A 16,371-nucleotide genomic window follows, 5' to 3' on the forward strand; every position below is an offset into this window, starting at 1 on the left:
CTGAATAAATTTATCACAGTTGCCCAATTTCCAAAAAAGACATACATCCGACAGCACATTCTATTTCCTGACAATGTGGGGTGTCATGAAGGACACTGATAGGTCGTCGAAAGACACAGCAGATTACCCTATGCTTTGAATTCTCAATACATATCCCATCATGCACTTGGCCAAGTATAGTACAACCAATGACAGCAAGCATCTTCAGTCCATAGGAAGCTATCATGACATGATGTATCATATCCCAGCATGCACTTGATTTGGTCACATGACAAGAACAGTAACCATTTTGAATCCAGAATGAGGCTATCATAATTCTTTAAGTCGAGCCAGCAACTTTTCTGCCTCGGATTCCTCTTTTGTTTTTTCACGTCTCCTGTGCTGTCTCCTCTCCTTCCTTTCAGGTTCTTGCGTCTGCTCAGGTGGTTGATTTGGAATCTCATTTGCGTGTGATTCATCAAAGTTTATTTCTTTCACCGTGGAACTGTCTAACTGTAGGAGGTTCTGTCGAGACCGTGATCGCGCAAGTTGAGCTCTCCTTTCCGCTGTTGAGGAAAAGGAAATGAATTAGTGTGACCAAAATCTAAGATGACTTGACAACAAGCATCAAAGGGTGGCTTAACAAGCAACATTAGTAAACCACAGCAAAATGTCAAGGGACATACTCCAAACTCAAAGTCATATATACAGCAGAAAACGTCATGTTTTGGGGGAGGGGGTGGGGGTTTCCAATGCACAACAAAGCATGTTTGAAGTCTTGATTCCATACTTCTGATGAATTTATTATTCATCCTTTGAATCTATCCTTCTCACATAAATCCCATAGCTGCAAATGTCTACCTTTACACATGGAAGAGATTTTCATTTCTTTGGTGTAAATGTGGAATTTTGGAATTCAGAAAAGTAACCTGGACCATATACAGAGCTCCAAATAATTTTTCATGCAATTGGGTATTTACTCTCATGTCTGTTTATGTACGAGTAATTGCATTTTTTGAGGAGTCACATGCATTTGGTATACTCCCACTAGTCAAAAAACAATTGAGTACTTTCACACATAGTTTCTTATCCTAACTGGGTACTAAACTCTTCTAAATATGTAAATATAGATCCATCTCAGTAGAGAAAAAGTTTTTAGCAATCGTCATATTGCCAACCATTTGGCAGCCATTTCTAAATACTCAACTAGGAAGTCATGTGACTATTAGAGTAAACTCCGGGCAGTGACTACAGCAATAATAGTACATGTATATAGGCCTCACCTACCATTAGCTAATGTTGTTGTAGAGTTAAGATGCCATGACGAATCATACCCAAGCCAGTTTAGTTAAGTAAAGTATGCAAGGTATTATAGGTTGTAAGTGATTCTGATGCGCTTTTTGTACTCTCAGATTTGTAATTAATTGGGCAAATGTGATTTTTATTGAGTAAAATATGCAAATACACACCTTTTTTATCTGGAGCTCTGATACATACAAAAAAGAGCCCAAAAGAAATTCAAATTCTTCATTTCACGAGTGAGTAGTGATACATATTTATTATTGGATCATCATGAAAGACTGTCATGAACACACTTTAAAAGAAAGACTTGACTTTAGACATAATGTGGTGAATTTAGTGTGTAAATGAAATTCATATTGATAAATCAACAACTCTCCCCACTGACGATATTTCTAGGTACATGTATTACCATTTTAGCTAACTCCACCTCAGTACCTCTTTAAGACCAGATATCACACCCAACTACTCAAACAACTTCAAATTCAGTTGTACACCCTGATATATATATTCTGCTATAAATGATAATCTTTTCAAAAACTTGTAAACAGCACCAATAAGCAACTGATGGAAACACTGAAATGGTAAAAACATCATGTAACATTATAAAATCAAATCACACAAAACATCCTTCAGAAGAAATGAAAGTACATCCAAATAGCAAGTTTTCTAACAATCTGAAAATATCTACAGAAATCATGCAAATGTCACAATCAACTGTACATGCAAGAATTTGATCAAACAATAAACAAGGGCCATACAGTAGACAACCCAAAGTCAAAGGAGTTCCAACAAGGCATTTGACAAAGTGCCTGTAATGTTCCAGCATGGAAACAAACCAAGTATCTGGCTGAGTCTTCCCAAGGGCAGGTTCCACAATATGCCTGGTTCTAGAAAGAAGTCAAAACCTAAACTATACATTGTACATGGATCCACAAAAGGAGGACAAAAATCACCAAATATCTACTTCTACAACAGGTCATGTCCAAAAATATACTGAGGGAAACAAACATGGGAAACACATGTTAGTACATGTGCACTGAATTATATTTCAGGTTTCTTGGCACTGTGATTGAAAATTTGACACTAAATAAGGAAACACTGTGATAAATCGTGTTCCCCTATTTGCTTTCCTCAGTATATATCTGAGCTGTTGAACACCAAGGATTTTCAAAGCCCCCAAATAATTATGGTTATAACAAGAGTTTCAAATCCTAAAATAAAACTGATTCTCCAAATAATATATATTTTGTTATTTTTTTTCTTATTTTTTTTTCATATGACAATCTTCAACAAACTGAATATTCTTCTCAGTGAAACTGTCAACAAGATTTTGCAGGTGCCATGTAGGTCACGAACAACTGATCATTACTGTTAATGACCTTCAACTGAAGGTTAAGCAATAAAAAGGATCAATCACACTTTATCAGCTAAACTACTTCACCACTAAACTACAATAGTGGGAGATAAGACCAAACAACTGTCACTGAAAGTGGAGATCCCATAAAGACATCTAAAGGAGGAATCCAACCACCACAGTTATCTGCCCGTTACAAGGTCAAGTTCAAGGTCAAATTAGGCAAAAAGTCAAAACCTGTTTAAGTCTCACTCCTGCCAGTCCTGAGCAGCAGAAGTGAAGGAAATGACAAATTTACTCTAAACAGTTCTGCTAGCAATGTTACATTTGTAAAATTATTTTTCCTCAAAAGATCTGCACCAAGTAAACATAATTATGTACAATGCCACTGGCTGCAGTGGCCAAACAGAAAATATAAGAATGATGCCATTAGGTATAAAAGTGTTATTAGTACAGGTCCATGCATATCATGTTAGAATACAGCAGAACGTTGTTATTTTATAAGTTCAGAGCAATAGTAGACATTCAGTTGGGTTAACAATACATGATTATTACAATCAGTGGAGTAGTTTTACGATTGGATATCTTACTGGGAGAGGCTATTATCAAATAATGGCTTGCTTCAAGTATGAAAGTGTGTTGAAAGCCTATGCTTTGGCAATTTAAGAAGAGTCCTGCAAAATAAAACTAAAAAAAACCCTTGCACATTTCTCATCAATTTTACTGTAAAAATACTCAAAGAGTGATAAACACACTTTTCTGAGGACTTAAATGTCATAGCCCTCTGTCACCATAGTAACAGTAGGGAAGCAACAACCCTAGAATGTCAGGCCATGTTGTTGGCAATTGGAACCAAACTGTTTGGATGAGTGGCTCAAGTTTTTGAAACTAAGGTCAAATCTGCGACCAATGAGTCAACGTCAAGTCTGTGGCAGATTGTCCTCCTTGGATTCACATAGAAGTACAACATACACTACGGGCCCTCTCAAACCAACAAACATTATGAAAAAAGTAAATAAAAATACTTTCAAAACAAAAGGAATTCAGTCCAATCAATCACAATTTTTCAATTGCAAAAGATCACAGTGATTCAATAATGACAAGCTTTAAGCCCATGTCCATTTTTCCAGTTGTGATTGTGATTGAGGTTGTGTCAGAAACAAAACATTGTGTGTTCTTTTGAGAGGCCAGTAAACATAGATGAAAACAGCAACATAAAAAAAATGATGACAAAACTGAAAGTAAAACAGGCAATGATGATCACATGCAAAGCTCGATGAGTAACAATAGTCACGTTGAGGTTACAATCCAAGGATCTAACTGGTCATGCACAGGTCACATGACTGCACCACATGATCATGCTAAGATAGGATATGTCACCTCAGCCTTAATAGGACTATCTTTCCATACCCGTGACCTTGACAGGTTCGATATACGGTCTGTGGAGAAGACATTCAACATAAACATACATTCAGGAAGATTTGTAGGAGTCTGATTTATGTGAGAAGCAACAGCTACAATCTGATCCTGCTTCATACAGAGTTCAGGGGAGTCCGTTGGCAATCTAGAGGGGTTGGCGTCAAGGAGTTTGTGATGGATCAAGCAAGAGCACTCAGAGTTTGGGGGAATTCCTTTTAAAACCTGGGGTGGTTCATTGGGGCAACACCTTTGGTTCAGGGTTCCATGAAAACTCCTGGATGTTCAGGAATCCAAGGAAATGCTTAGGAGAATCCATGGAGTGATCAGTCGAGTTTGTGTGCTCAGGTTAGGCAAAGTTACAGAAGAACCAAGAAAGTCTAGTGACGTTTAGACAGCGGAATCCATGGAAAATCTTTAAGGATTTGGGGAATAAAGGGAGGGTTTTGGCGCAATCCATGGAAAATCTTTTAAGGATTTGGGGAATCAAGGGAGGGGTTTGGGGGCAATCCATGGAAAACATTGGGAGGTCTTGGAGAATCCATGGAGCTGTTCAGAGACATCCATGGAAAATGTAAGATCAGAAGTGTCCATTGGGAATACACACAACTCCACAGAGAGTTAAGACATTAAAAACAAGATTGTTCAATTTTATGTATAATATTTTTGGCATAAAGCTCTTTGGCCGTAACTTTTATTACATGACTGATAATGTACGAACATTATCTCATGCAGACACATGCCCAGCAGCAAAAACACCAAGCATAAAAAAGTGACTACAAACACTTCTGCACCCTGAACTTTGTCATTCACTACAAATACTTGTACCCCCTGACAAGCTCTGTTTTCAAAGACAAGAAAATCATTCTATTACATTTCTATTTCCAGCATTCATCATGTCCACCCTCTAGTATACTGATATGGCCACTCTATTTTGAACCATAAAAATGAAAAGAAAATTAGAAACTTTCCCCCAAACCTATCAAGCAATAAATGAACCTGCACAAAAAAATGTGAAAAAATAGACAGTGTAATTATCACACACCCAGTGTGTTATGTACTGATTATTTAATTTCGAATCAAAAATAGATTTAGAACACAACATATTTTTCTTGCTAGGAATTGGAAGATGACATCTTGTGGTATGTGGAGAGCTGATGTAGGTTCCAATAAATGCTGTCTAACTCCACTGGAAGCAATATTCTGGCAAATATTGCAAAGGGTGCAAATTATTAAGTCTTAATGCTTAATGCATCTCAATATCATTGAATCTGGACCACGAAAACCTGTGTCCGACATGAGCTTCTATCTGATGAAATGGCATACACAGGAATCAAATCACCTGGGTATCTGATCCATTACCGCTTCTTACAAACAGAATAGGTCCATGGGGATCTATCTTTTCCCCCCAAATCCACAAGGATCAGGCAATCCAGTGACTGACATCATAAGGATCCATCTGATCAACAATTCCATTCAATCAACCAAGTCATTTTCATTCATAATAATGACAAGCATAGGTTCCACTAGAACCAGGCAACCCAGCTATCCTGATGGATTCTGGACAAGAAGTCCATAAGATGCTTGAGCATTGTTCAACAGCTTCAGGTGGTGAATCAGACTGCTCAGACATTGTGGCCACCCAATGCTCAGTCTAGTCAGCTTCAGGGCCTACATTGGGTACTCTGAATGTCCACTGAGTTCATGATAATTGGTGCTGAAGATATCATCAATTATTCTCATGACCTTGTGAGTATTCACTTGATTCTACAGGGTACAACTCTGAGCACCAGGTGTTAGTAATGTGTCAACAGTGAGACAGCTGGAGGGTAGGGTGGATGTGAGGGAGAGGCTACCTAAGGATGATTGTGGCTACTGACACTGGGTCAAGAGGCTAATGATGGTGGGTAAGGAGGCTATTGCAGGTGGGTAAGGAGACTATTGGTGGTGGGTGATGTGAGGTGAAATGATAATGTACTTAACATCAAGGCAGAGTTGGACAAGACTCATCAGATGCAATGTCCATATACAAATACTGAGCAATCATTATAATACAATAGAGATCTAACACAGACTGCTTGGTATTAGTTCATTCATAAGGACTGCATACACTGCAGCAGTCTTGTAAACTACTGTAGTGAGTCTTGCATACTATAACAGTGTTAAATAAGACTAAGATTTATTCTACATAGAAGTAATATTGTGAATGTTTAACCACAGCTTTGATACAGTAATAACTATGGCAATATTCCAGTAGTACATGGACCACATCCAACCAAACAGAAGACTGACTTGGAAGGAAGTTTGGCAGTTGTTTGATATTTGCTAGTATGGTAACTCTGTGTTATGAGTTTTGAGGATGCTTAGGAACATCTGATTTTGACTGTAAAACAAGTTACAAACTTATCAAGGACAACTTTCTCATATAAACAGACATCATGTAAGTATTTATACTGTCTCTGTGATGCAAACATCCTCATTAATGTGGCAGCAAATACTGCCGTCCAAAGACTTATGATCTGGAAACATATAATTCAACCATACTTTTATTTGGGAACCAACCAAATATTTAACTTTTAAAGTTAAGTTTAAGATGGGGACATCCACATCCATGCCTTCTTTTGAACACCAGTTCATCATCATCTTGGCCTGTGTGCACTACAATGTTTTAAACCCATATCTATGTAGATTTCTATGTACCTCCTGCTGCCCGCGGTGTCCTACGCTTGCCATCTCGCTTCTCCCGGTTGACGCTAAAGGCTGACCCTGTCTTGAGCGCCTCCAGCAGGTTGTCCATAACACCCTCTTGATCATCATCTGAAGCAACACAATTCACTCCAACTGTAAACTACAACACCAATCTCAGCAATACACTCCAACTGTAGATCACAACACCATTCTCAGCAATACAATCTCCACCTTTAATTCAGCAAATCTATGTTAAGATATCTTAAGATAGATCTTAGCTCAATCAGTTTCAACATCAGGAATATATCCAATTCTGGTATCTGCTAAATATGGAAATTTATTATATACAATTTGCCTAAGTTTATTCAATTTACTGCTCTGTTGATATCTATCATGTACACTGCTTGTGATCACTTTAGGTCTCAAATACAGTCTTGCAATGTAATTATCTGTTGTTGTTATGTATCTTCACTTTTTAATGTTTTTAACTATGATCAAATTACTATTCATGTCTCTGTCACTATTAGCCTGATCATGTAAAATTTCACAATCTGCCTAACTGTGGTCAAGTACTGATCACACCATGTCGCAATCTGCTTAACTGTGTTCACATTCAGTTTGGTAGTGTGCCCACCTGTGGTCATGTCCAGTATTGCAATCTGCCTTGCTTTCTTCTCCTTCTTCTCCCTCTCTGCCTTCTCCTTAGCTTCCTTGGCACGTCGTATCTTCTCCTGTGTCTCACGCATTTTGGCATTTTCTTTCATTGCTTTCTATACCAACAAAACAAAAACCTGTGAAACATGAGTCATCAGAAGATGACAAATACCACCAGCCCCTATATATTTGAAAGAACACAACTAAAGTGAAGCTCATCCCTCCATTTTGAGACTAAGTCCAAATTGTTTCCATGGAAATCATGAAAAATATACATGTCTAAAAACTGTAAACTGCAAAAGACACCACTTTAAGATCTGTTTGACATATCTGCCAAGTTCGTTGAAAGATTTTGCATGGTTTTCGACTTGTGCTCTGAAAACTAAGCTCACCCTTCCATTTCGAGACTAAGTCCAAATTGTTTTCGTGGAAGCCAAGAAAAATAGGAAAGCCAAATACATGTAAATAGCATAAGGCACCAGTTTGGGATCTGCCTCATACACCTGCCAAGTTTAACTGATAGATATTAAGTGTTTTTTGAGTGATGTGCCCAACCGCTCTGGACGTGAAACTATTGAAAATATGCCATCTCTGTGAAGATGCTCCAATGAACCAAGAAAGATGAAAAAAAACAAAACAGACACAGCCTAAAATTAATATTCTGAAATCTCTTCACAATTTAAACTCACTTGCAGTTCTAAATTCAAAAGACTACTTACATTAAATGATTCTTTGAAATTTTTTAAGTCTCCAAAGAAATCTTCAATTGAGTATTTTTTAGTGTCGAAGCACAGGTACTTGGCGAGCTCATTAAACAGGGAGTCCAACTTCTTGTACATCGTGCTGAGGACATCATGCTGCTCACTGGCAGATTTGTGGAACACGTGATGAAGTCAAGGAAATAGAACATAAGCCATGTACATATGTATACTCCAAAGCAAAACAAATGCTGGCTTTTTGACAAGTTTCTAAATATAGAAGACAAACAGGAGTGCTTTTATGAGACTTCATTTTTTAGAAACTTGAGTTTCTTTACTGTTCAGAATATTTCATCTGTGAACCCGTGAAGGTCCCAGGGTAGAATAGGCCTTCAACAACCCATGCTTGCCATAAAAGGCGATTATGCTTGTCGTAAGAGGCAACTAACGGGATCGAGTGGTCAGGCTCGCTGACTTGCTTGCCACATGTCATCGGTTCCCAATTGCGCAGACCGATGCTTGTGTTGTTGATCACTGGATTGTCTGGTCCAGACTCGATTATTTACAGACGCCGCCATATAGCTGGAATATTGCTGAGTGAGGCGTAAAAACAAACTCACTCACACACTCGTCTGTGAAAATCTAGTTTGTTGTTAAACCAACATAAACTCTACTTGTGAAAAAAACATGAAATAGGAAAAACATGGATAAATAAGGCATACATTTCAACACTACAAACGTTTGTTGAAACGTTTGTAGACCTGTAAGAAACATTCTTGGCTGAATTGGTTCCGCAGATTCAGCTGTAGTAAGGAAAGGATATCTCCATGACCGCTGCGAAACGGTCACCCTCTATGTTGGCCTTGCTGATGTTCTTGATATCAATGTCCAGCTGCTTCAGCTGCTTCTCCATCTGTTTCAGGTTCTTCTGCAGCGTCTCGTCTGACACTGAAACAAAAGACCACAGGTATGCTGCTACATGAGTAATACCAGTCTCTCTCTGACTCTGGCCACTAGTACACAGCCCGAGTCTAGTAACAATTCTGTTGGTTCATTTCTGCTACATGAGTAATACCAGTCTCTCTCTGACTCTGGCCACTAGTACACAGCCCGAGTCTAGTAACAATTCTGTTGGTTCATTTCTGCTACATGGGTAATACCAGTTTCTCTCTGACTCTGGCCACTAGCACACAGCCCGAGTCTAGTTACAATTCTGTTGGTTCATTTCTACATGAGTAATACCAGTTTCTCTCTGACTCTGGCCATTAGTACACAGCCCGAGTCTAGTAACAATTCTGTTGGTTCATTTCTGCTACATGAGTAATACCAGTCTCTCTCTGACTCTGATCTGCCCTGTGACCATGAGTAAACTAAATTATGATACCAGAAGGATATCATGTCTCTATCCCCGTGTACCTACCTCGAGCTGCCTTTTCTGTGTGTGTCAGCTCCTCTAGGTAGCCAATTAGGTCTGGGTGTTTCTCTTCAACCATCTGTGCCAGGAAGTGCATCAAAGTTGTCTTGCCATCCTGAGACTTGGTGTTTTCCAACTAGGGGAAGATGTGGCAGTCAGTGAATATGTTATGGTTGAAAATGAGATTTCTTGTTTGCTTAGTCCCCTTCAAAATGGCTAAGGCAGTGTTAAGTCACTTATAAACAGTCTGACTGGGTGCAAAAATAGATTTTGAATCATTTCTTTGGATATAAAGTGAATATCTTTTAACTATTGTATCTTTGTAATTTCAATATCGTGCCACGGCACATGAATTAAGCACTATTCTGATGCCAGTTATATCATAATGAACAGATGTGAGTGCTCTGGTCAAGAATCCACACAGGACCTTAAGCCAAAAACACTACTGCCCTTTCAGAAGAAGCTGATTTTTTAGATCAACACTACACAATTAGTCAAATCACACAATGCAGCCACATAATCTTCCAATTCATTAAATACTGTTAGACAACTCTGCCCTGAGAACATAATTCATTCAAGGTACATACCTTGCTGAGGAAACTGATCTCGAAGCCAAGTGACTGTGCATTCCGAGAGCCAGCATTGAGGTAGTTGCCTATAACGAGGATGAACTCCAGCAGACGGGCAAACTTCTTGCTGTTCTTCACTTCCTCACATGCCTCTGTTGCTGCCACTAAGTCCTGGAAGCAAGGAAAGCGTTGCATGTGTCTTAAGCACTTTGTACTAGCAGCTTGACAACATACCAAAAGGATAATATTAACCATTTGTAGTAGCAGCTCGTCAACATACCAAATGGATAATGTCAACCCATTTTCTAACAGAAACAGAACCCATTTAATGTTTGACAGAGCTATCATAAACAGCAGCAAGACATGAGTGTCAAATGGTTCTAAAGAGATGAAATACAATAAAGCTTCAAGACCTTGTACCAGAAATATAGAATACATTTAGAATATAAAATGTGACACACTCTGCTTTATAAATGAACAGCCAACACAAATAAAATGTTAATATTTTTCTTAGTTAAAGTTTGAAGCAGTAGTAAATACTGCAGTACTGATGGGTTACAATATCTTCAACTCACAGGCTTAATGTCTGCCACACTCTCAGAAAATCTCATCTTGAACAGCATGGAGTTGAGACGAGGAGTGATTCGCTTAATGGACGACATCTGTGAAAACGATAAATGACGGTTAATGATTTTGTTTGCTCAACATTTAATGCTGCACTTACTAATATTTCTACAAGTGCGTGAGTTAGTGAAACAGTTCACTTTTACACCACAATTAGCAATATTCCAGCTATATGACAGAGGTCTGTAAGCAATCCAGTCTGGAACAGACAATCACATGATCAACATAATGAGAATCAATCTGTGCAGTTGGGAACTGACGACATAAGTCAACCATGTCAGGGAGCCTTATCATCCGATCCTATTAGTAGACAAGCATGGCTAAGGCCAGTTTTAACCTACCTCCACTGCAAACTGTTCTGGTTCTGCGAGATCATTATACTGGTCCTTCAAGCTAGCGATCTGGTTCATCTGCTCCGGCGTTGGCATATACTTCAGCAGTTGTTCCAACATGGCTGCAGACAAGTTGTCATCGTCCATCTCTAAAATGCGTCGTTTTATTTCCTTATATGGCACCTTGATTGACCCCAGGAGGATAGCTGTAACACAAACAACAACATACAGGGTGCTCATCTTTGGCGAGTAGAGCTTGAATTGATCCTACAACAATGTCCATAATGATCACTTGCTAATAATTTAGGTAGGACACACTCTATTATGGCTACAACAAATAATGGATCAGGGTTTATGGAACCTGATTTTCTATTCTCAGCTGTTAGAGTGAGTATGTTTCTACACCAACTTTTAGCAATATTCCAGCAATATTATGGTGATGGACACCAAAAATGGGCTTCACACATGCACGGAATCAAATTTTGGTCTTTGGCATGATGAGCTGACACTTTAGACATTAGGCTACCTCACCACTCTTTACAAATATGAGCAAGTGCAATGAGGTGAACTTACAGAGATTCTGTCCTGCTTTAGGATCTAGCACCCGTAATTCTTTCGACTTCTTCTTCGGCTTGATGTCCACATTTTCACTTGTCTCTTTCTTTGCTGAAAGAAAAGTAATATTTTAAATGTCAAAAAATATATAACAAAACACAGAGTGGCACAAATGAAAACTGATCAAGTCTGACCATTTTGGTTACCTGGAAACTGACTTATCGATGACTTAAAGATGATAATTCCTGTGGTATAAAAGACAGGTGTATTTACCTGGTGCTTTCACAGCAAAGCATTCCTCTAGACCCTTGAACAAGACATCACTTTCATATGCTTCTGACGATGCCTTCACCCAAAGAGAATCTTTGTCCAAAACACGTGCATTCACCTTTGCAAGAAAACAAACAAAAAGCAAAATTCTCAGAATAGCTTCAAGTTATACATCATTAAGTACACAACTAAGACTGGAGCGCGAACAAGGCTTGTGGAAAACTGTATTTGGAGCAGGACCGGACAAACATGAGCACCAACATCACATAACACAGTGAGTGACATTGAATTTTACACTGTTTCTGACAATATTCTAGCAATATCACAGCAGCGGACAGCAGAAATGGGCTTCACTTTAACCTAAGGCTGCTCCACTACCCCAACACAGCAAGATAATTCATACATGTAACGACCATGCATGAACTACCAATACCTTATTAGCAATGAGTCTTTTGATGATATTTGTTGTGCAAGGCTATATTTAGAAATATTCCAGCTATGTCATGCTTCAGTGAGTGAGTGACTGAATGAGTGAGTGAGTTTAGTTTTACACCGCACTCAGCAATATTCCAGCTATATGGCGGCGGTCTGTAAATAATCAAGTCTGGACCAGACAATCCTGCGATCAACAGCATGAGCATCTATCGGCGCAACTGGGAACTGATGAAATCTGTCAACCAAGTCAGTGAGCCTTACCACCCAATCCCGTTAGTCGCCTCTTACGACAAGCATAGTTGCCTTTTATAGCAAGCATGGGTTGCTGAAGGCCTATTCTACCCCGGGACCTTAACAGGTGTCATGCTTCAGGGTCAGAGTCTCAGACAAACCAGTGGTTCATGTCATGAGCAATGGCAACCCTTTAGGTACAACAAAATACAATCAAACAGGTACTGTGCCTTACCAGGGGAAAAACATGCTACAATTATGAAACATAATGCCTCAAAATTATTCCAGCATTATGACTCTCCTAAGGGGGCTTTAACAAGCCTGCTATTTATATACGGATAAAGCTTCAAAAACCCAAAATTATTCTGTCACCTCAACCAACATTATTCTAGTAAATCTCAGAGACCTGAGTTTATACTTATCATTTCAGGAGCATCAATTCTTTGATGGGCAATATTGCAAATCAATGTTATTCGTGCCAGAGCGATCTTAAAACTAAAACTCCTTTATAACCAAAGGACCCTTGCACGAAGTGGTGGTAACCTAAACTAGACCTAAGACAGTCACAGTGATAAACTCAGTTTGGGCAAATGGTCTCTGGTTCCTTGTTACACTGTGTAACTTTCAACTGAATTATTGAAAGTCACAAGTTTGTTATTGCAAACAAGAAACATATTCTAAGGACCCAGTCTGCTTTCTGAACGCCTGACAAATACAATTTGACAAGAAATCTGTGTCATACATTTTCAACATGGACTTACCTTGTTCCAGTTTAACCGCTTGGTCTGTGTATTTGTTGTGTATTTCTTCTTGGGATGCATACCAAATGGAAGTACATTTGTTGGGGGAGAAGGGGCACCTGGGGGACTGAAAGCTCCTGGGGGTCGGGGTGCCCCAGGAGGGGGTGGGGGAGGGGGAGGCCCCCCACCTGGAGGAGGAGGGGGTGGAGGTGGACCACCTCCAGGAGGGGGTGGAGGAGGAGGAGGAGGGGGTGGTGCACCTCCACCAGGTGGCGGAGGAGGTGGTGGTGGCGGCGGGGGCGGGCCTCCACCTGGGGGTGGGGGAGGTGGAGGAGGAGGGGGTGGGCCACCACCAGGTCCCTTGTTCAGTGCACTGCTCACAACTGTCCCTATTCCCTGAGATATCTGTGAAATAGAAATTAAAATATACAATCACACACATTGTTAGCCGTGTTACTTTAATGATATCCTCGAAATATGCAAGAGCATAGATCTACAAAGACATTATATATTTGTGAAACAACCGGATAAAATATACAGCCTAACAAATCAAAATGCTTGCACTATAGGGGTAGTGAAAAATACCAAAAGCAGCCACACTGATATAAAAAATGTCATCCAAATCTTTGGCATGCCATGTTTTATACTTCATATTTTCAAATAAAAATTTTAAGGCATCTGTACAAATAACCACTAAAGGATGTGAACCAAATGTTGCAAGAATGTTTGGTAAAATATGTATATAGGGTCTTTAATGGAGCAGCGTAAAAGAATAAAGTCTTTTCCTCGTATGTGGTGAGTTAGATCTCAGTGCATGAGTTCAGTTTTATGCAACTTTTAGTAATATTCCAGCAATATCATGGCGCTGGAACCAGATATGGGTTTCACACACCGTGCCCAAGTGAGAAAATGAACTCAGGTCATCAGAATGATAAGCAAATGTTTTTAACCACTAGGCTACCCTTCACCCAAGTCAAATCTGTAATGTTGTAGGTCTTGAAGGGTAAGGTGCTGACATGGTGAATCAGGATTCAATCCCATGTTAACATGTTTTCTTTGAGCACAAGGGATGCAACTGGTTGACTGGGAGGTATCTGGGCTGCATGAGCACCAATGATGTGAAGTTTCATAATGTGAAGTTTCATAATGACCATTGATGTCAACTATACCAATAATGGCATTATAAACTTGCATTGTCTGCTGAGTTTGATTGTTATTTAACGCTGCACTCTGCGATATTCCAGCAATATGATGGCAGTCTGTCAATAATCAAGACTGGCTCAGACAATCTGTGATCATAGCCACTTATCTATGAAACGATGACATGTGTCAACCACATCAATGAGTCTGACCACTTAATCCCGTTGGTGGCCTCTTATAACAAGAATGAATTGCTGAAGACCAATTCTCACCCAGAAGTTCACGGATTGGTCTGTTAAGAAAATGAAGTTCAAGTTTGTCAAAAACACTGCAACGTTCACCATGAGATACCTTTTCCTTGAGTTGTGCTATCTCCTGCTCATAAGCCTTGATCTTCTCGTCCATACTTGTGGCCTTGGCCTCAGACTCCTGCTTGGCTGTCAGTGCTGCCTCTAGCTTTGTGTTCATCTCACCGATATTCACATTGGAATCCTCAAACTTAGACTTTTCTGATAAACTACCTGTAAGTTAAAGAACCAGTGTTGAAGTTCAATAACTCCATGGCCTCTTTGTAACTGTGATGAATGGTTTAAGAGATTATGCCACCATTACATGTCCTTGATCTATCTTCATTACTGAATGTTGGCAAACATTCCATTTCCACAAAAGGTACATCAAAATTAAATAAAGAAAACGTATAAATATTTTTATGCTGGTATTCGCTTGAATGAGTGTTTTAACTACCAAGCTGATTTGACTGACTACGCAACCTGTCGTTCACCTAGTATCTTCATATCAATATACTCAGTCATATCAATATACTAAGATTCATCACAAAAGTATTTTCAACCTTTTGTCTCCTCAGAAACATGATCCATCCTATGAGCATCCAAGGCTGGGAGAGATCCTAACCCTGACAACTGTGGTGGAGAGTTGATGAGAGAATTCCTATACTTGACAACTTACTAAGCAATGGCTCCACATCTATCTCAAATCTCTTGGTGTGCCGGAAGTCGGGATCCACGCCACTCTTGTGCAGCACTATCTGTGTGACACACTCCTCTATGAGTTTGTAATACTGAGGTCTGTCACAAGGAAAAGAGGATGACTGATGAACAAACCATTTTGGCATCCACGATTCAAAGATGTATAAGTTGTCTAGTCTAAATACATATGCATAGAACAGAAATGAGTGAAATGCCACATTTGTTTAGTCATGAGACAAGACAAAGACATCATTTCAAAGAAAAGACAATCCCTTCATGCACCTCTCCCTCCCTCTACACACCCATCCATCCATCAATCCACACCCTCACCTTGAGCTCCCTCCATCCATCTTAACCTGACGCAATACTCAGGCGCCTCCATAACTATTCGTTTCCCATTGTCAATGTTGTGCAACTCACCTTGAGTATAAGTCATCTCTGATCGTTAGCAGATGCTGCAAGATGGACAGGAAGTAGGGTTCCGACACAGTGTCCTTGATGGAAGCAGAAATCAGTTCGTAGCACTGGGAGGGATCAGTAAGGTGGTTAAGGAACACGGGAAGAAAGCGAGTGGCTGTATGTATGTGTAGCAGTCACCTCATCCTAAGATAACAGGCACTGTTCTCACTAATCAAAGATGTGTAACCCAAAACATCAACTGCAGAGATGCCAAGCCATCGCTCAAGAAATAGATTACCTCCCCTTGATCACTGTCTCACACAGCATGGTCTTTTTTCAGTACTTTGAGTTTTACTGTGGAATTTGTGGAGAGAGCAAGAGCAGGTGATGTTGAGGAGAGTTTGAAAGAAAGACTAATAATTATTTCTTCAAAGAATCATTTGTGCGCTTACAAGTATGGTGCTGCAATGTGTCACCTTAAAACAGTTCTGTGTTTTCAAGTACCATATATGGTAACATTTTTCACTTTATATTTATTTATTTCGGCAATGTTTACTGAACCCAAATCATAACAATGTTTTGTTC

At 39.5% G+C, this 16,371-nt stretch overlaps 1 protein-coding gene across 5 annotated transcripts in view; it reads right to left on the reverse strand.

The window, feature by feature from the left end:
* Nucleotides 1–222: 222 nt before the first annotated feature.
* LOC137274275 (protein diaphanous homolog 2-like) overlaps nt 223–16,371 on the reverse strand; it is an 83,187-nt gene continuing 67,038 nt past the window's right edge. Inside the window, exons 11-26 of one of the 5 annotated variants that reach the window (XM_067807393.1) lie at nt 15,808–15,924; nt 15,368–15,486; nt 14,753–14,922; nt 13,283–13,666; nt 11,859–11,973; nt 11,604–11,696; nt 11,040–11,236; nt 10,650–10,736; nt 10,093–10,245; nt 9,512–9,641; nt 8,915–9,039; nt 8,113–8,277; nt 7,374–7,509; nt 6,752–6,868; nt 4,046–4,074; nt 358–545 (exon numbers count right to left, since the gene is read on the reverse strand). In XM_067807393.1, coding sequence (XP_067663494.1) covers nt 489–545; nt 4,046–4,074; nt 6,752–6,868; nt 7,374–7,509; nt 8,113–8,277; nt 8,915–9,039; nt 9,512–9,641; nt 10,093–10,245; nt 10,650–10,736; nt 11,040–11,236; nt 11,604–11,696; nt 11,859–11,973; nt 13,283–13,666; nt 14,753–14,922; nt 15,368–15,486; nt 15,808–15,924 — 2,194 coding nt within the window. In that variant the 3' untranslated portion in view covers nt 358–488. Of the gene's footprint in view, nt 546–4,015; nt 4,075–6,751; nt 6,869–7,373; nt 7,510–8,112; nt 8,278–8,914; nt 9,040–9,511; nt 9,642–10,092; nt 10,246–10,649; nt 10,737–11,039; nt 11,237–11,603; nt 11,697–11,858; nt 11,974–13,282; nt 13,667–14,752; nt 14,923–15,367; nt 15,487–15,807; nt 15,925–16,371 lie in introns of all 5 variants that reach the window. The other 4 variants (XM_067807391.1, XM_067807392.1, XM_067807388.1 and 1 more) reach the window with 4 other exon arrangements.

Source organism: Haliotis asinina, chromosome 2 (genome assembly GCF_037392515.1).
Source record: "Haliotis asinina isolate JCU_RB_2024 chromosome 2, JCU_Hal_asi_v2, whole genome shotgun sequence".
Classification (NCBI taxonomy): Eukaryota; Metazoa; Mollusca; class Gastropoda; order Lepetellida; family Haliotidae; genus Haliotis; species Haliotis asinina.